The sequence below is a fragment of the Onychomys torridus genome, chromosome 10 (assembly GCF_903995425.1).
Source record: "Onychomys torridus chromosome 10, mOncTor1.1, whole genome shotgun sequence".
Lineage (NCBI taxonomy): Eukaryota > Metazoa > Chordata > Mammalia > Rodentia > Cricetidae > Onychomys > Onychomys torridus.
The window spans coordinates 91,855,828-91,874,704 of NC_050452.1; the positions used below are offsets into that span (position 1 = coordinate 91,855,828).

General features: G+C 36.6%; 1 protein-coding gene across 7 annotated transcripts in view; it reads left to right on the forward strand.

The window, feature by feature from the left end:
* The window catches only part of Epha5 (EPH receptor A5), a 346,534-nt gene that overhangs the window by 238,404 nt on the left and 89,253 nt on the right, over positions 1 to 18,877 (forward strand). For all 7 annotated transcript variants that reach the window (XM_036200459.1, XM_036200461.1, XM_036200460.1 and 4 more), the window contains one exon: positions 14,525 to 14,649. In XM_036200459.1, the coding sequence (XP_036056352.1) occupies positions 14,525 to 14,649 (125 nt within the window). The remainder of the gene's footprint in view (positions 1 to 14,524; positions 14,650 to 18,877) is intronic.

Here is an 18,877-nt window from a genome sequence, read left to right on the forward strand (position 1 = left end):
TCTGTATACTGGAAGTTAAAAAAAAAAAAAGCTAACGTGAAATGCATTAGGTGAGATTTCCCACCACTTGGAGAACTTGTGGCATGGTTCACCATAATTAGTCCCATGATAAGTGCAGAGGAATTAAACATCTGATAACATTACTAATTTGGAACAGAATGCTGTGATCTGGCTTTCTTCTGAGCTTTAATAGTTTGTACAGCTGTAATCATTTATCTTATATTTCTCTAGTTCCCAGTTACTGCTAGGACTTTTCCAGTTGAAGTACAGATTTGGTAGTTTGGGATGTTTATGTGCCATGCTATTAAAAGCTATTCATGTGTCTCATGTCTCTCTGACCATTCTGTAGACAGAAAGTCGTGTGTGTGTGTGTGTGTGTGTGTGTGTGTGTGTGTGTGTGTGTGTGGATTTCTGCTATAATTTAAATTTCTCAGCAGATAACCTCAAGAGGATACCTTTAGGAAAAGCCCTGAATTTGGATATTATCAGAGACATCAAATGTGGCTCTTTTAAGAACTAATAGATAAATAATGACTTATTGTCACAATTCTTAGTGTGATGATTTTTAAAAATATTGTTATATATTATTGAGATCAAAGAATATTGAGAAAGGAAATTCAAAAGGTTGTCCACATATAGGGAGTGTTTATTTTGTTTTACAAAATGCTAAATCATATTGCTTTGTAGTATGGAAATTTTGTGGTAATTTAAAACTGAGTTAGAATTTGTATTTTATGGATTCTTTTATTTTTAGCAGCTTATTCTGTGGTTAACAAAATGTTAGATAATATAGATTTAGAGTAGAGACTACTCTACCTTTTTTTAAAGACGTCGGCTCTTGGGGTATTGACTTTGTAAGTGAGTACTGATTTTCCACCTATAAAATGAGTTGGGATGTCCCATAACTGACATTCAGCTTTAACAAAACAATCTTGGCATTTTCTGTTGAACTGTATTCTTTGCAAACAACCATGATTCTTAACTTGCTAAGTTATTTTCTAGGTGTAATTTTGTTTTATCTTTTAAAAGACTACTATAAAAAACGTTCTGTTTTTCATAAAATACATAGTATAGAAATTAAGATTAAATAATCATTTGCACTGACTCTGTTTCTTTTAACTAAGGTTATTGTTAAATTTATTCAAATTATATTATGGAGTACAACAAACCTTTAATGGAAACAAATTGTGTGATAATTTATTTGCTGTGGAATTCATCTTGTTATTCAAAAAGAGGCAGATTGTCACTTTGTATCTTGTTATATCTAATATGTGTTTTGTAATTTGCATGATTGTTTAGGAGAATGATGGCTATAAATTTCAGTGACACAATTTTCTATTTTTATTATTGCCTTTTTGTATTAATTCACATCTTTGTGAACCTGACTTCAAGATAAATATTAATTAATATTTAAAGATTAGTTTTTAACCAATAATTCTTTTTCAAATTTTCATAGCTGTTATACTCTGAAAAAAAGTGAGCAACAAATAAGAAGACATTTCAGCTTATAGTTTCTTTGGATTATAAAGAATGGCTTGTCTGGAACCAGTGTCATTTAATGCCAGGTTTTGTGAATTTGTCATTTGAAATTTCATTGGGATCATATATCAAAAGATCTACTTTCAAGCTTTTAGGATGAAGTGATTGTAGGCTTATGTCTGAATGAGCAGATTAAACTTTTATTTCAAAAGAAGCCTTTAAATCTCCATTCTTTGTAGAGACCACACATACTAAGTAGGTTTAGAATGGACTATGATTTTTTTTCTTATTCCAGTAACGTCTGACTGCAATGTGGAAATCATGATTTATTGAATATATAAAGTATGTAATTAATATTTTCCATGCATTAAATATCACATAAATTACATCTTCAATATTCACTATGTGTGTGTACATCTATGTCATTTTCCATATTAATACACAAATATTTTTAAGATTATTAACTATATTTCTCATTTATTTGAAAATATTTACACATTTTTTTACCTGAAATTGATAGTATACTCTGAAACAAACATACCAGTGTAATAATTACATGAAGCTTAATTAAACCATTTATAAAGCAATGAACACATGACGATTCCCTGGCTTTCATTACTCTAATTTATTTTTAACCATGCCAGTAAAAGGTGATCTGCATTCAGCAGGAACAGTTCAAATTTTTTCTTGATCTTTGGCTAAGCTTGCAGTATATACAGACTCAGTCTCAAGAGATGCAGCAGTGGAATGAACCACAGCTCCCCATCAGCATGCTGATGATCCTGAGTGAAAGCAAGCAAGTGCCATACGATGGCAGTGGTGGCCAGCTAACTTGTTCAGTAGGTTATGCATACCGAATGGATATTGTTTTATGATTTTTGTGATTTCTGAAAGGGCTCATCATAATATAACTGAAAATTAAAGAGGATCTGAATGCATATGTATAATGATATTTAATTTAAATCAAATAGAAAGAGAAGAATACATTCACAATATTAAAGTTAGGGCTGTTTCACACAAGCTAAAGTCAAATGGAGGTGATGGTTCAGCAGTTATAAATACCAGGGTTCAGTTCCCAGCACTCACATGGTACCTCATAACCATCTGTAACTGCAGCTCATGGGTATCCGTTACCTTCTCTTGACCTATGTGTTCATGAGGTACACACACACACACACACACACACATATATGAAAGCAAAACACTCATATCATAAAACTAAATTTTTTAACATTTTTATTTTATAATTAATTTAATTTCACATATCAGCCATGGATTCCCCTGTCCTCCACCTCCCACTCCCCAGCCTTTCCCCCAAATCCACCCCCGATTCCCATCTCCTCCAAGGCAAGGTCTCCCCTGGGGATTCAGCTCAGCCTGGTAGATTCAGCTGAGGCAGGTCCAGTCCCCTCCTCCCTACACCAAGGCTGAGTAAGATGTCTCAGCATAGGCCTTAGGTTCCAAACAGCTATCTCATACACCAATGACAGGTCTGGGTCTCACTGCCTGGAGGCCTCCTAAACAGTTCAAGCTAATCAGCTGTCTCACTTATCCAGAGGGCCTGATCCAGTTGGGGGCTCCTCAGCTATTGGTTCACAGTTCATGTGTTTCCACTAGTTTGCCTATTTGTTCCTGTGCTTTTTCCAATCATAGTCTCAATGTCTCTTGCTCATATAATCCCTCCTCCTCTCTCTTGCCGAATGGACTCCTGGAGCTCCATCTGGGGCTTGGCCATAGATCTCTGCATCTGCTTCCATCAGTCACTGGATGAGGGTTGTATAATGACAGTTAGGGTGTTCGGCCATCCAGTCACCAGAGTAGGTCAGCTTGGGCTTTCTCTCGACCATTGTCAGTAGTCTACAGTGGAGGTATCTTTGTGGATTTCTGGGGACCTCTCTAGAACTCTGCTTCTTCCTATTCCCATGGGATCTTCACCATAAAACTAAGTTTTAAAAATAAGTAAATAAAATCAAATGGATAAGATTTAGGTTCTATATTTTCTCATAATGCAATGTTTTATCAATTTGGAAATTATTGTGTCATTTTAATTGTAACATTTATGTGCTTGATTTCCCTTCTTATCTTTTCTTTCTGAGTATGTAAAAGAACAGAAAGATTTATGAAAAGGATCGAGGCTTTGCATTTAAAGCCCATATTTTCCATCTTTAAAATGAAATATTTTCATATTTTTATACAAATATAAATTACTGCATATATTTACATATAGATTTAAGTTTTAAAGTATCTTTAAACAGCTCTCATATTATACAAATATTTAGGGACAGTAGAGAACAGACCAAAAGTCTGTTGAGCTTCAAATAGTTCATAAAGGTCTCCTTCTGGGTACTGGGAAAGAAACCAGGTCTTCTTAAGAAAAATGAGTGCTCTAAACAGCTAAGCCAACTCTCTAGCTCAAGAAAGGGACTTTGGAAGAAATTTTATAAACTTAATGTAATCATATTTAACATGATTGGTTGTCATAGAATAAGAATAATTTAATATTGTTATAGTAATTTTTCTGAAAACTTATCTTAAATCTTTATATATATATATATATATATATATATATATATATATATATATGCAATATTTAGAATTTTCCATAATTAGTTTTGTTTGAATAATCAGCATGATATCCAGGAACTGAAGAATATTATTTTTTATTATATTTAACACAATTAAGGCTCAAGTTTCCATGTGTTCATGTTGTCTCAAAAAATGGTGAAGGCATTATTCTGTACTAAGAAAAGCTAAGATTCTTTAACATTTAATAGTTTAAGGCTATTACCTCACTAATAATGTGGATACGTTTGCCTGTTACTATCAAGGTAGAGTTAAGAAACCATCTAAATGCAGAAAACAAAACAAAACAGATTCCTGTGTTTTTATTATTTTTCTGAGAAAAGACCGCATACAATTTTGAAGAATGAGGAAATGATTAAAGCATCATGAAAAATCCATTATTTAAATACCTAACACTTACATAATATTTTATAATGATATTGCTACAAACAGTATTGTTAGCTTCCATTTAAACTGATATTGCACACAGAGAACTAAATTGCATATTTTTAGCTGACTAGTATAAAGACTAAACAGTACAATCAGAGCTTAAGAACCGACACCAATTTATTCAGAATTAACTGTTTACCAAATGATACAAAGCCAGTTCTTACTCTACTGCTGTATTGGTGGATGGAACCCTTGTGGGTTAAACTTTGTTTCTCTATTTACAAAGATTGGAATTTTATTTCATGCAATTGACACAGACACAGGTACATTATATTTTATTTTATTGTGATTACTATACTATATCATTATCAACAGATCAAAGAAACATTGATTGATAATTATTAAGAAATTAAGCTATGTACTGAAAATAAACAGATAAGTAAACCTAATGGGCAGTTGTAAACATCATTGTAGTGGTGAGAGGTTGCAAATAAGTAAGCTGAGGAGGTTGTGATGATCTTTGTAATAATTAAGTGTGCTGGCTGGTTTTATGTGTCGGCTTTACACAATCTAGAGACATAAGAGAGGAAAGAGCCTCAACTGAAGAAATACTTTTGTGAGTTCCAGCTGCAAGGCGTTTTCTCAATTAGTGATCAATGAGGGAGGACCCAGCTTATGGTGGGTGGTGTCATCCCTGGGATGGTGGTTCTGGGTTCTATAAGAAAGCAGGCTGATGAGCAAGGAGTATTGTTAAGGGACTGAAAAAGAGGATAAAGCAAACATGCCCTGCGATACTGTCAGATCTGGTAACAGTTCTTTTCATGCTCCTGATATCAGTGAAATACTTTATAGTAGTGAAGGGCTATTGTCACTCACAGGATGTCATCACCTTTGTGGCTACAGACACTGACAATACTCCTGCAACCACCATCCACTCCCAGATGATGCATAATTAACTGTTATAACAAAAAAGTAATTATTCTGGAAATATTTTAAGCTCAATGGTTTTCTCATTATTCAATTTTGCAGCATTATTTTGAAGAACATCTCTAAGTATGTTTTTCTTGTAACAGAATTGCATTATTTCTACCCTCCCATAACTCCCTCAAGCCTCATTAGGTCTACTTCCTCCAAACTGCTCCATGCTCATCCCCTCAAGTTGATAGCTTCTTTTTCTTTTATTATTGTTGTTGCATATATATGTATATGTACGTATTTGTATGTATGTGTTTGAATATACATACATACATGAAACCACCTTGGTGAATCCATTTTTTTTTTATTGTCTGTGTTGTGTGTATGTGGTATCAAGGCTGGTGTCTCTACACTGAACAACCAATAAGGGAGGTGGGGGGGTCATCCCTGGGAAAAGCTAAACTTCAGGCACTTAATAGTTGCCTTTAGCTCTTTGTCTTGTGATGGGATACCATAAAAGTTTCCTCCTTCCACATTAACATAGCCAGTGATATTACAACGGCTCCAGTCTTGTTTATGCAGCTCTTTCTATAATATACTCTTTAACTGCAGATGTGCAAGTATTTTTGGCTTTTGTAATCTTTCTGTCCATCTCCCAGGCTGTTTCCTGAGCCATAGATAAAGGAGCTGTCAGATAAAAGTTGGAGGTGAGCTCCTCATGATCTGTTGCCTTCAGCTTTGTGTCCAGTTGTGGTTTTTCTCAGGATTTTGTTTGCTGTAATTTGAGGCTTATTTGCATTTTGATTGGTTGTATCTTTCTGTAGTAGTCTCCTTTGTTGCAAAGAGAAGTTTCACTATTGAAGGCTGAAGAGTACACTATCTGTGGGCATAAGGACACATGTTTAGAATGTTGTTAGGGATTATGATGATTTAGTAAAGTAGTGGTTAGAGATTCTTCTCCAAAATCCATGGCTTTGCTAGCACTAAGTTGTTAGCTAAGTTTCCAGTACCAGGCAAACTCTCACTCTTGTTGAACAGGTCTTAAGTCCAATTAGACAGCTATTGGTTACTGCCGAGGTTTGTATGCCACTACGGCATATGTAGGGTTTTATACCATGCTGGTCATCAATGTAATTCACAGACATAATAGCTGCATTTGGTTCTTTGTTACCTCCTTCTTTGGAATCTCACAAGATACCATGAAAGATAGTTCTCAGGGAGGAGGCAATTGAGGTCATTTCCAGCTCAGGGACCTCAGGGCCATATTCTGAAATGCATATCATCAGGAAAAAGGATTTACTTCTACAGCTGAGGACCACCCAAGAAATGTCTATGGCTGGAAGAATTGGGGTATTCTAAGGTAGCTAGCTGTAGGCAGACTTTCTCCGTAACACCAGCCAGCTCCCAAATAAGCACAGAGAGAATATTTATTAATTATAAATGCTGAGAAGATAGCTTAGGCTTATTACTAACTGGCTCTTCCAACTTAACCCATTTCTATTAATTTATGTGCTGTTATATGGCTCATGGATTGTTAACTCATTTTCTACATGTCCTGTTCCCTCTGCATCTGGCTGGTGAATCTGCCCTTCTTTTTCCATGTTCTCTCAGTCTTGCTATGTGCCTAACATCTTTCTGCCTAGCTATTGGCCAGTTGGCTCTTTATTAAACCAATGAGAGCAATATATCTTCACAGGGTAGAAAAGGATTAGTCCACAGCAGATAGCCCTGACTAATAACTCAAAAGAAAAATTCTCCTGTTTGGTATTGAGATTTTGGTTAGTTGGCTATTGGAGGGTGGATAGTCAGCCCAAATGAGGAAATATTGTTTAAACTGTATATGTATATTTATATACTGAATTACTGTATTATAGTTTTTTTAAGTAAATAGCTAATACTATGGTGCCTTATGACTTTTTCAAACATCTTATTGTTATTTTAGTCTCCCGCCTCCTTCTGTTATTTCTCCACTTCCTTCTCTAAAGGTCTCCCCTTTTCAAATTCCTTGCTAGGTCCCTCTTTATTGTCTCATGACTACCCTATACTAGTAATGGTCCTGTTCCAGTATCAAGCTTGATTTCCTTCCAATTATGTAGGCCTTAAATCCGATTAGACAGTGATTTGCTACCAACATGTGAGTGTCAGCTATCACACCTTTATGCATAGCGTGCCATGCTGATAATTTGCATGCTTCATAGGTGTTGCACCATGGTAGGAATGTTTACTGCTCTCCTCCCTTGGCAGCCTGGAATATATGTTCTGGAACTACGTAAGTTAGATCACAGATCCAGACTAAACCATATGAGTCCTGTGTCCTAAATGATGTCTTCAGTAACTAGTGCCACTCAACCTCTGAGAGACAACCAAGGGCCACATTGGTAATCCCTATTTTTTGGAGAATCATTTGGTTTACTCTGACCAACTATTCATAAGGAGCATTCTCTCACCTAATACTTGGGGATTTTTAGAATATAGTTCTCATGGGGAGCATGTTAGTGTGTGTGATTAATATATACATGATCCCTTTAAAATATATATGATCACTTTTATATATATGATTCCTTTAAGATATATGTATTATAGAATATATGTGTGCATGTTATATATGTGTATATATTTTACATACATATGGTTCCCTGAGGCTTTATTTGTCTATCATTTCCCCTTTTCCTTTTATAGTGACCTCTCTCTCTCTTCACCTTATTGGAGCTCCCCCTCTATTTTAACCTCTAAGAAAATTGAATTTGAATCATGATGTTTATAAATCAAACATTCTTTGAAAGTTAGAAAGCTTATGGTTAACTTCTATTGATGTACGTACATATCAAAATATTCCATCTTTGCTCTTAATATTTGGGTTGTTATTTATTTCCTAACTTCACCTTGATGTAATTTATTATTTTATAAATAAACTAATTACATTTTCAATAGTATCACAGATCTTTAAATAACATGACACTAAAGTAAGTATTTAAGACAAACTGAATTCTGAATATTATACAATAAAGTCATTTACCATTCATTTATCTATCCATTTAGTCAGTCATTGTTTATTAAATTTCCATATGGTAAGCAAATATCAGAACTGATAAAGACTACACTAAATAAAGCAAATTATTCTACCTTTATGGAGTTCTCAGGCTTATTAAAATCAGTGAGGAGATAGTTGGCAATCGTATCAACTTATTTAATAAAAACTGACATCTATATGAAATATATCAATTCTAAGTAATATTTCTGCTGAACTAAATGAGGAATTTTAAACTTTAATTTATGTCTTCATTTCTTTCTAATGTGCAATGCAACAAATATACAGTGGATAAGAGAAAATGAGATAATCCACAAGGCTATCAGTCTTGAAAAATATATTTGAGGAAAAAATGTTTCTTAATCCTCTGTTAGTACTTCAATGTATTTCTCTTTTTCTACAAACATGACAGTGGATTGGGGGTACATGGCTTTCTCTTGTGTGTTTCCTAGTCTTCTCAATTCTTTGTCGAAAATGCTGCATCTCACCTTTGGTGTCTAAATGCTGCATACAATTCTTCCCTCACAGGCAATTTGAACTATCATAAGAATATTAACTTAGAACTGTCAGTCAGTCACAGTTTCAATAGAAGGAAGCAAATGGAAAATACTTTTGCATATAGTTACATTATGGTTCTGAAATACTCCATACAACCCTGTAAGCCTAGCATGTATAAGGAAGTAAAACAAGTACTGGAGAGATGGATCAAAGTTTAGGAGCAGTTCCTGCTCTTCCAGATGAGCAGAGTTGGGTTGCCAGAACTCTCATCAGGCAGCTTACAACCCCTTGTAAGTCTTTCTCCAGGGGATCCATTGACTCTGGCATCTGCATGTGAACTCCCATGGTCATGGCAACACACACACTCACACTCTCAAACACACACAAATAAAAATAAAACAAATCTTATTAAAGGAAAAATAGAGAGAAAGCAAGACAAAGGTGAGATTAGAAATCATTTGAATCTAAATATTACTAGCTCTGACACTGAAAGAATTAAATGTAAACATTTATGTACAAGACCATCACTCCATCATTGCTATATAAAACAGAAGTAGCGGCCCGGCCTGGTGGGGGTGGTGGTGGTGGTGGTGGTGGCGGCTGTGGCGAACACCTTTAATCCCAGCACTCAGGAAGCAGAGGCACAGAGGCAGGCAGATCTCTGTGGTTCGAGGCCAGCCTGGTCCCAAAGCGAGTTCCAGGAATGGCGCAAAGCTACACAGAGAAACCCTGTGTCAAAAAACCAATAAAATAAAATAAAAAAAGAAGTAGCTTATATACAATGATCTCTTAAGTTTATCAGTCTCTGTTATATAAACAATTATAAATAAATTATATTACATATAAATTTAACTATATTATTTATATATTTACAAACTATAAATTAAATAAATATTGACACAATAATAAACAATCTTCATTTTGAAAACCATTCAATATTGAATTTTTATCACTGGACAAAAGTAAAAGTTAAGACATATTTCCAGCAGTCATTCACTGTGCACATACTCATTGGCCCGATTTGATTACTCACATTGTTCCAGATGCAAATGATCCAGAGATATACAAGCACACAGTATCATTGTCTTTTCAAATTTACATCATAGTTAGAGTAACCAGAAAAGTATAGATGCACTGTGTCTGTAGAAAAGTGTGAGACTTCTCATGATAATAAAACACAGAAGGTGTACAAGGGCTGATGATGAGGAGGGCTTTGTTGAGTTCTGGTAACTGTCAGAGAGCTATAACACATTAAGGTTTCTGGAAAGCCTCAGGAAGGAGAAGGATATAGCCGAATTTCTAAAATGGTCTAATTAAAACCATAAAAAAATATGGATCAAAATATAAGGGTAAAAGGCTTAGAGAACAGGGAAACAGTGAGAGCCGCCAACCAATCTTACCTCACCAGCTCTGCAACTTCCAAAATGCCATGACTTCCTGTCTATCCAGGCTTTTATTGCCTTGCTGTTCTGCCCTCTCAATGGCTCTTAGTCCAGCTACCTCACTTCCTTGTCACTGTCTGTCTGTGCAGACTTCTAGGTCTCTATGGTTGGTACTTGGATTAAAGGTGTATGACAACATGCTTGGCTCTGTTTCCTAGTGTGACCTTGAACACAGAGACCCTGCCTGCCAAGTGATCAGATTAAGGGCATTTGCTACCACTGCCTGACTTTTGTGTATATGTAAAATGGCTTGCTATTTCCTCTGTTCTCCAGCAAACTTTATTTATTAATATATAAATAAAATATCACCACATTTCAGCACAAAAAGGTATCACCACAGGAGGATGTGTCCATGAATGTGTCAGCAATGTGTATATGTGGAAGTCTCTGTATATGTGTGTGTGTGTGTGTGTGTGTGTGTGTGTGTGTGTGTGTGTAGGGGGTCTTCTGTGTATGTGTGTATGTTTGTGAGTGTGTGTGTGTGTGGGTCTGTGTGTTTGTGATTGTGTAACATTTCTGAATGCTAAACTGCCAACAGAGTGATTGTTAGACACAGAGCAGAAGAAATGAGAGGCCAGTATCCAAGCTGGTAAAGCACAACACCAAGTGGTAAGACCCTGAAGAATCAGAAGCTCAGAAAGAACATATGGGCTCTTTCTCTTGAGGCAAACCCTAGAAAGACACTGCGGTGCTTTAAACATAGGAAGGGCATAGCCTTATTTATCTTTTGAAATAGCTGACTCTTGTCCAAATGTGTCCGCACTACCATGGAGTCTAATATAATGAAGTTTAAAATAATAACTCCATGATCTGTTTTTCAAAATGCGTCTAGTGTTACTACAATTTCAAAAACTGCTGAAAACTGGACACTTAAATTTAAAGTTGCTTTGGACAATGAAGAAATCAAATAAAAATATATAATATTGTAGTAGGAATCTTAAAGAGTTCTTATTAATAAGAACAAACCTGAGGCCAGTTATTGGGGTGAATGCTGGAAGATCAGAGACACAGAACAAGCCACAGCTATCTCACCTTGCTAGTTCCTCAGGTGATCCTGTTTCCTCAGGCTGGAAACTTCTGAGTCCTCATCCTAATGGTTCTCAGCTGAACTGTGTTGCTCCAAAGCCTGAACACTTAACCAACCAAATGCTTAACTAACTACATGCTTTTTTTCCTTTAATTCCTGGTCCTCACGCCTTATATATATACTTTTCTCTTTCTGACCCCACTCCTTGGGATTAAAGGTTGGGTTTCTGGGGTTAAAGGTGTGGGTCACCATGCTTAGCTCTGCCTCCCAAGTGCTGGGATTAAAGGTGTGTACTACCACTGCCCAACTTCTGTTAGGGCTTACTCTTCCTATTTTCTAGCCACCATTTTTGGCTTTGTTCTAGTGGCTGTCTGTTCTCTGACCCCAGATAAGTTTATTTCTGGGAACACACAATATTTCAGGGAACACCATACCCACCACATAATATATTGTATATGATACCATATACACAATTCTATTTAATGTATGGACATACATGTATTTGTTTATAACTATGTACACACACACACACACACACACACACACACATTTAACTTCTGGTCAGGCTTGTGTCTCTTATCCACAATTCTTTATAGTTGGCATCATTCACAGTAACAAGTACTTTGCGCTAATCTGTCCCTCCATCCATCTACATTTTCACACATACAGCCAGTCCTTCACATAAATGTGTTCTTCATATGTATAATCAACCACTTTTAGTCTGTGTGTTGAAAATATCTGAGGGAAAATCGCATGTAAACTGAACACATGTGGACTTTATCCTGTAGTTTTCTATTTTTTATAGTATTTTTATTTTATGATTAACTTAATTCCACATATCAGCCAAGGATTCCCCCATCCTCCCTCCTCACACCCTCCACTCCTCCCCCCCCCCCAATTCACCCCCTACTTCTACCTCCTCCAAGGCAAGATCTCTCCGGGGGAGTCAGCCCAGCCTGGCAGACTCAGCCAAGGTAGGTCCAGTCCCCTCCTCCCTGCACCAAGGCTGAGCAAAGTGTCCCAGCATAGGCCCCAGGCTCCAAAAAGTCAGCCCATGCACCAAGGACAGGTCCTGCCTCCACTGCCTGGGGGCCTGACAAACAGTTCAAGCTAATCAACTGTCTCACTTATCCAGAGGGCCTGGTCCAGTTCCATGGGGGTTCCTCCGCCACTGGTTCACAGTTCATGTGTTTTGACTCGTTTGGCTACTTGTCCCTGTGCTTTTTCCAACGATGGTCTCAACATCTCATGCTTATACAATCTCTCCTCTCTCGCGTGACTATTGGACTCCTGGAGCTCCACCTGGGGCCTGGCCATGGATCTCTGCATCCACTTCCATCAGTCACTGGATGAAGGTTCTATCATGACAGCCAGGGTGTTTGGCCATCTGATCACAAGAGCAGGTCAGCTCAGGCACTCTCTCGACCATTGCCAGTGGTCTACAGTGGAGGTATCTTTGTGGATTTCTGGAGACCTCTCTAGCCCTCTGATTCTTCCTATTCCCCTGGGGTCTCAATTCATCATGATATCTCCCTTTCCATTCTTCCACACTGCACCTTATCCAGCTCTGTCCTCCCTGTCCCCTAAGCTCTCTTTCTCCTGACCCTTGCCCTCCATTACCTCCCCACCCCCAGTTTGCTCATGTATCTCATCATCTATTTCTCTGCCTTTAGACAATCCCTGTGTCTTTCTTAGGGTCCTCTTTACTAGGTAGGCTCCCTGGAGTTGTGAGTTGCAGTCTGGTTATCCTTTGCTTTCCATCTAGTATCCACTTATGAGTGAGTACATACCATGTTTGTCTTTCTGAGTCTGGGTTACCTCACTCAGGATGATTTTTTTCTTGTTCCATCCATTTTCCCACAAACCTCATGATGTCATTGTTTTTCTCTGTTGAGTAGTACTCCATTATATATATGTCCCACATTTTGTTTATCCATTCTTCAGTTGAAGGGCATCTAGGTTGTTACCAGGTTCTGGCTATTACAAATAATGCTGCTATGAACATAGCTGAACAAGTGTCTTTGTGGTATGATTGAGCATTCCTTGGGTATATGCCCAAGAGTGCTACAGCTGGGTCTTGGAGGAGATGGATTCCCAAATTTCTAAGAAAGCGCCATATTAATTTCTACAGTGGCTATACAAGCTTGCATTCCCACCAACAGTAGAGGAGAGTTGCCCTTGCTCCACATCCTCTCCCAAATAAGCTGTCTTCAATGTTTTTGATCTTAGCCTTCTAAAAAATATTAACATAGCATTTAAATTATGTTAGGTATTGTAAGTAACTTAGCCATGATTTTTAAGATAAAAATATGTGTCTGTGCTTTTTCTAAGTATATTGGTTGCTGCTTTCTGAGGATTTATTGTGACATGTTTCATTAGGTGGTTTAGTTGTGCGCAAAAATTATATATAATATGCACAGCATAGTTATGATCACACTGGGCAATATAGTCTTATGGAATCAATATCAACTCCAGATGTTTCATAAACTCAAGTATCTAGATGTATCTGAAGGAGTATACTTTTTTTTTGCATTTTCCCTAGAAATAATCATCTAATAAGTATTCTAGTAGATATCAATGAACACCACCATGAGTGATTTGTCATGAAATAATTGGAAAAAGTGGAATTCAAGCTTACTTTTTTAAAAAATTCTGTGAAATAATATTTAATATATTGTTTTATATAAACTATTAATATGTCTTATATATGAATTTACTTTCAATATATATTACAAATATAATAAAGGGCAATAATATTTGAAAACATAATTATCTAACAAATAACACATTATTACAGTAAAAGCATCAAGGATAAAGAATGTACATTTTGGAAACATGACATATGAAAGAGTACTGAATTTCATTAAATGCATTTTGTAAAAAAATATATGTATAATCACCAGGAATCTATATTCTATAAAAGTATAAATTAAAATTATTTGCATTGGAGGAGAAGAGGAAGACCCTTGATAGCTACAGTATTAATACATGGTTCTGAGGATGGGTAGCTAATTTTATATAGCTTAAATACTAATATTCTTTAACAACATCCATAGAGAAAACAAAATTTTTCAGGATAAATGAAAATGTAATAATAGTTATATCATAATATGCAGTCGTTACACCGGGCAAGTTGCAATTTCTGTATTAACCGCATTCTTATTTATTTGTGTTATCTTACAGCTCCCTCACCAGTCACTAATGTGAAAAGGGGAAAGATTGCAAAGAACAGTATCTCTTTGTCTTGGCAAGAGCCAGATCGCCCCAATGGAATCATCCTGGAGTATGAAATCAAGTACTTTGAAAAGGTGGGACTGAGAAAATAAAACTCTCTTTTTCTTTTTTCTTTCCACTTTAACAACTTCAGTTCTAGATTTGCACAAGAGGAGGTTACACTCTCACGTTTAAATCAATAGAAGTCGATTTTTCAGCTGTGCTTGTGGGGGGCAGACACCTTCACTGAGCCCTCTTGTCATGTTCTGTGGAGGCTGCACGTGGATAAGGACATAGAGCCAGCTTAACTGATTTCACTTTGGGGGCTACTGAAACCACGTGTTGTTTAAAAATCCTTGCACTTCAAGCATGAGGAACTGAGTTTGGATTCACAAAACCCATGTAAATGTCAAGTGGATGTGATGGCCTTCCTGCAATTTCTGCTCTAGAAAGCAGAGTAAGGGGGTCTCCAGAGAAAGCTGGCAAGTGACATTAATGATGTTGGTGAGCTCTGGATTTGACTGAGAGAATACCACATTGAATAATGTGGATGGGATATCAGAATGTTTCTCTACATCAAGCTCTGGCCTCTGGAGTATCATGTATATGTACATCCACATGCATGCACACATGTGCACACTCATCCATATGTGTACACATGCTCAGCACATACTGAAAAAAATGTAAGTAAAAGACAGATCATACAAGATTTTGAAAAATGTAGTGAATATTCAGCCTGTTGATTTTCACTAATGTGTGCTATACCACACAAGGAAAACTATGTTTACTTATGTCTGGTAGCTATCATAGTAACAGTTGAGTTAAAGTATTGGAAATCACACACACACACCCATAATACATGTCTAAATCTCTATATTTGAAATTTGAGTCCTTTTGACTCTATAATTAAGTAAGCTATTGAAAACAGAATCAAGGCTGGGCAAGTTGGTGCACACCTTTAATCTCAGCACTCAGGAGGCAGATGCAGACAGATCTCTGTGAGGTCGAGGACAGCCTGGTCTACAAAGCAAGTTCCAGGACAGCTAGAGCTGTTACACAGAGAAATCTTGTCTCAAAAAAATCAAATTGCTAGACGCTCAGAGTAAGTTTATAACCTCTACTATTATGTTGGCATGTGTGATTGAAATGCTGAAGTCATCATCTATCATTCTATCTCCCTATCCTTTGACAATGTGATTTTTGTGTAGCTTCAACATAAATAGCATATCTTTAGAACAATCTGAGTTCTGATAAAGATTTTCAGAAGTGAGACAGATGCCCAAGCCAGTTGCACCAGGTGAAGTGGAGACCTTGACTCAGATGTACAAGCTCTCTGCTAGTTGGAGAACATCGCAGGAGCACAGAAGGGAGTCCTAGTGGAGTGGAATGAGGGAGCAGCTCTTAACAGATGCTCAGACACTCACAGGGGAATCATTTCACCATTAGGGAAGAAAGAATGGTATGGGAATAAATTGTGTTCCCTAAGAACCTTCCCAACACAGGACATAGGAAAAGGAGGATGGATCTTTTCATCTCCACATGAATCGCTCAGACTAGATAATGAAAATTGCTTACAAATCTAAGATTCTTTGTGCATACAAAACAGACGACTCTAAGAAAATGGGGTCAATGATACTTTTCTGAGCTTTTAGGGATATGAAATGCTTTTATTGATCATGACTTCTACAGTTAACTGTGTGGATCTTAGTTAAGGATAACACAATACAGAAAACATGAGGTACGAGTGCTGCCTATATCTTACATCTAGACTTTCAATGTCTGCAGTGATGATTCTTTGGTCTTATTAATGGAAGATCTTACTGTCAATTATTATTAATGACAGTGTTGTCCATAATTATTGGATCATACAGATCATAAATGATGATACAGTTTTCTTTTGGGGATTTTTAACATCTGTTTTATTTTCGTTGTTGTTGTGTAATTTGCTGAGTTACCATAGAGTATAATCAAATTGATTTCATCACATCCACTCATTCATGTCCCATTAGAGTTTCTTCTTATTGTTCTTCTCTCCCACTGTCCTTCCTGGTGGTGTGTTATCCACAGAAAAAATGTAGTTTTGAATGCATCAAAATACTCTAAGAGATAACATTAGAGAAGAAATTATTTTGTATCATGGATGACAGTATTTTCTGTCAAAAATTGGGGTTAATGTTGTAGAATGTAGTGGCCTCAATGATTCCCAATTCTCTGGTTCTAGTAATCAGAAACTGCATTTGACTTCCAGACATCTACAATATGAACACATTCTAGGTGTAATAATTTATACATTAAGAATACATTTTCTACTTGCTTTGGAATGTTTACTTCTCTATACAGTGCAAAGTTGTATAGAATTAAACATTTGTATTAGGAAACACAAAATAAATTTGGTTTCAAACCTTCTATAATTTCTAATCATTAGTGTAATTAAAATGGATTTTAACATATTAAAATATGTAATGGAAACTATTGATATCTTTACACCAAAAATTATGTAAATGATTATAAGTCACTAACTTAGTGGAAATATCGTTCATCAGCTCTAAGACTAAACGTTTAATGTGTGTTTGTGTGGCTACTTAGTTTTTCTTCTGTTCAATCAATGATGTAGACCAATTAACAGTATTTGTATTTTTACTCCCCAAATGCCTTCCAAGCCTCCCTAGTTAGTAACCTTGGCTTTATCTACCAGGTTCTAGTTTATGTACATGATTCACTATGAGCAAGGATGTCTGCCTCTTTCATTCTTCAGGCTGCTGCTTCTGTTAGAGACAGATATCAAATGTGTCTTGGGAAGTGTTGCTTTCTGTTGCTATTCCTGCTGAATGCTATCCTTGATCTGGAAGACCTTCTTCAAAGGAGAATTTCTTTTTCAGTTCTGGGAGTTTCAATGTGATTTGTTCTCTCATAGTTTGCATTTAATGGTATACTAATATGTTTTATTATCTTTATAACTGAGAGTAAGAAAAATAACCTGAAGGCTGGAGAAATCACAGCTGTAAAAGGACTTGCTGAAATGTTTGAAGGCCTGTTTTCGATACCCAGAACCCATGTAAAAATTCCATGTGTGCTCATGCATGCTTGTAATTCTAGTGCTCTGGAGGTTGACCCAGGAGGCTCTCTGGGGCTCCTTGGCAAGCAATCTTTCTTAATGGATTTTGAATTTGAAGTCAATGAAAGATTGTCTCAATGTAGGAAGATGACATTTCTGACAATGCCACCGAAAGATTGCCCTCTGGTCTTCAAACACATGTGCAAAAGTGTAGATGTGAACCCGTGTATATATGCATACACATCAGCATTCATAGGTGCATACATACACACATATTTAAAAAAAGAAAATGATTTAACTTGGGGAAAATGGCTTCTATACGATTAGGGTAAAATACACTAATAGTAATTTGCCTTTGTACACATTTAAAAGTGACAGTGCATGTAGTATTTGGTAGGAGTTACAAATTCCTTTTGTTAATGTTTTTAATTCCCTTAACTCTTATCAATTCAAGTTATTAAACATTCTATTATATACATAAAGATTATTCTAACACTTCCAGAAGGAAAAAGGATAATGAGCCTTTATACCATGTTGAGGTGGGGAGTTTGGTAGATTTCCAGAGCTCATTTGGAACCTTCAGAGTGACACCAATCTTTTATTGGATGGCTTTTGGCCAGCCACAGGTGGCACAGCCTTCTAGGGTACACACACTTGCCAGCTGGCACATCTACCCAACCATTGCCCTGCTCTAATAGAGGTCATTGGACTCCTCTGCTCTGGCCTGGTGATGGGCCTCTTGCCATCTCTTAATTAAAGGCAGAAGAAAAGGGGAAGCTGCCCCTTGACAGGCTGTTTGCCAGCTGGCTTCTTTAGCTGGGCCCTCCATTCATTCCATGTGAGCAGTGTTCACGGAGCAGCTGGGGAATGCAGCTCATTGGCTCAGTTGGGGCACCAACGCAGTGAACACCCCTGCCCTGATCTACTATTTGGCAGCCAGGTGCTGGTGGTTGCTGATGAGGTATATATAGAGTTTGTGATAAGATGAAAATTAGCCTGTTACAGTGATTTTAAAAGTGGAATAGAAATATATTTTGTAGAATACTAAGATTATTCCAGTATATATTAGTAGATTTTAATCAGTTACATTCAGTCTTTGCTAAATTGTGGTTTTAAATGTTGTATTGAGCTAACTCAGCAAGACGAAGTGCAATCAGATGCTAGATAGAGAACGGCTCAGATACGTTAATCTTAAAAACAAACAACTCTGTCTCTTGTGCATCTGATGTGTCACACATTATTTCAAATACCATTTCTGTTCTCATGTA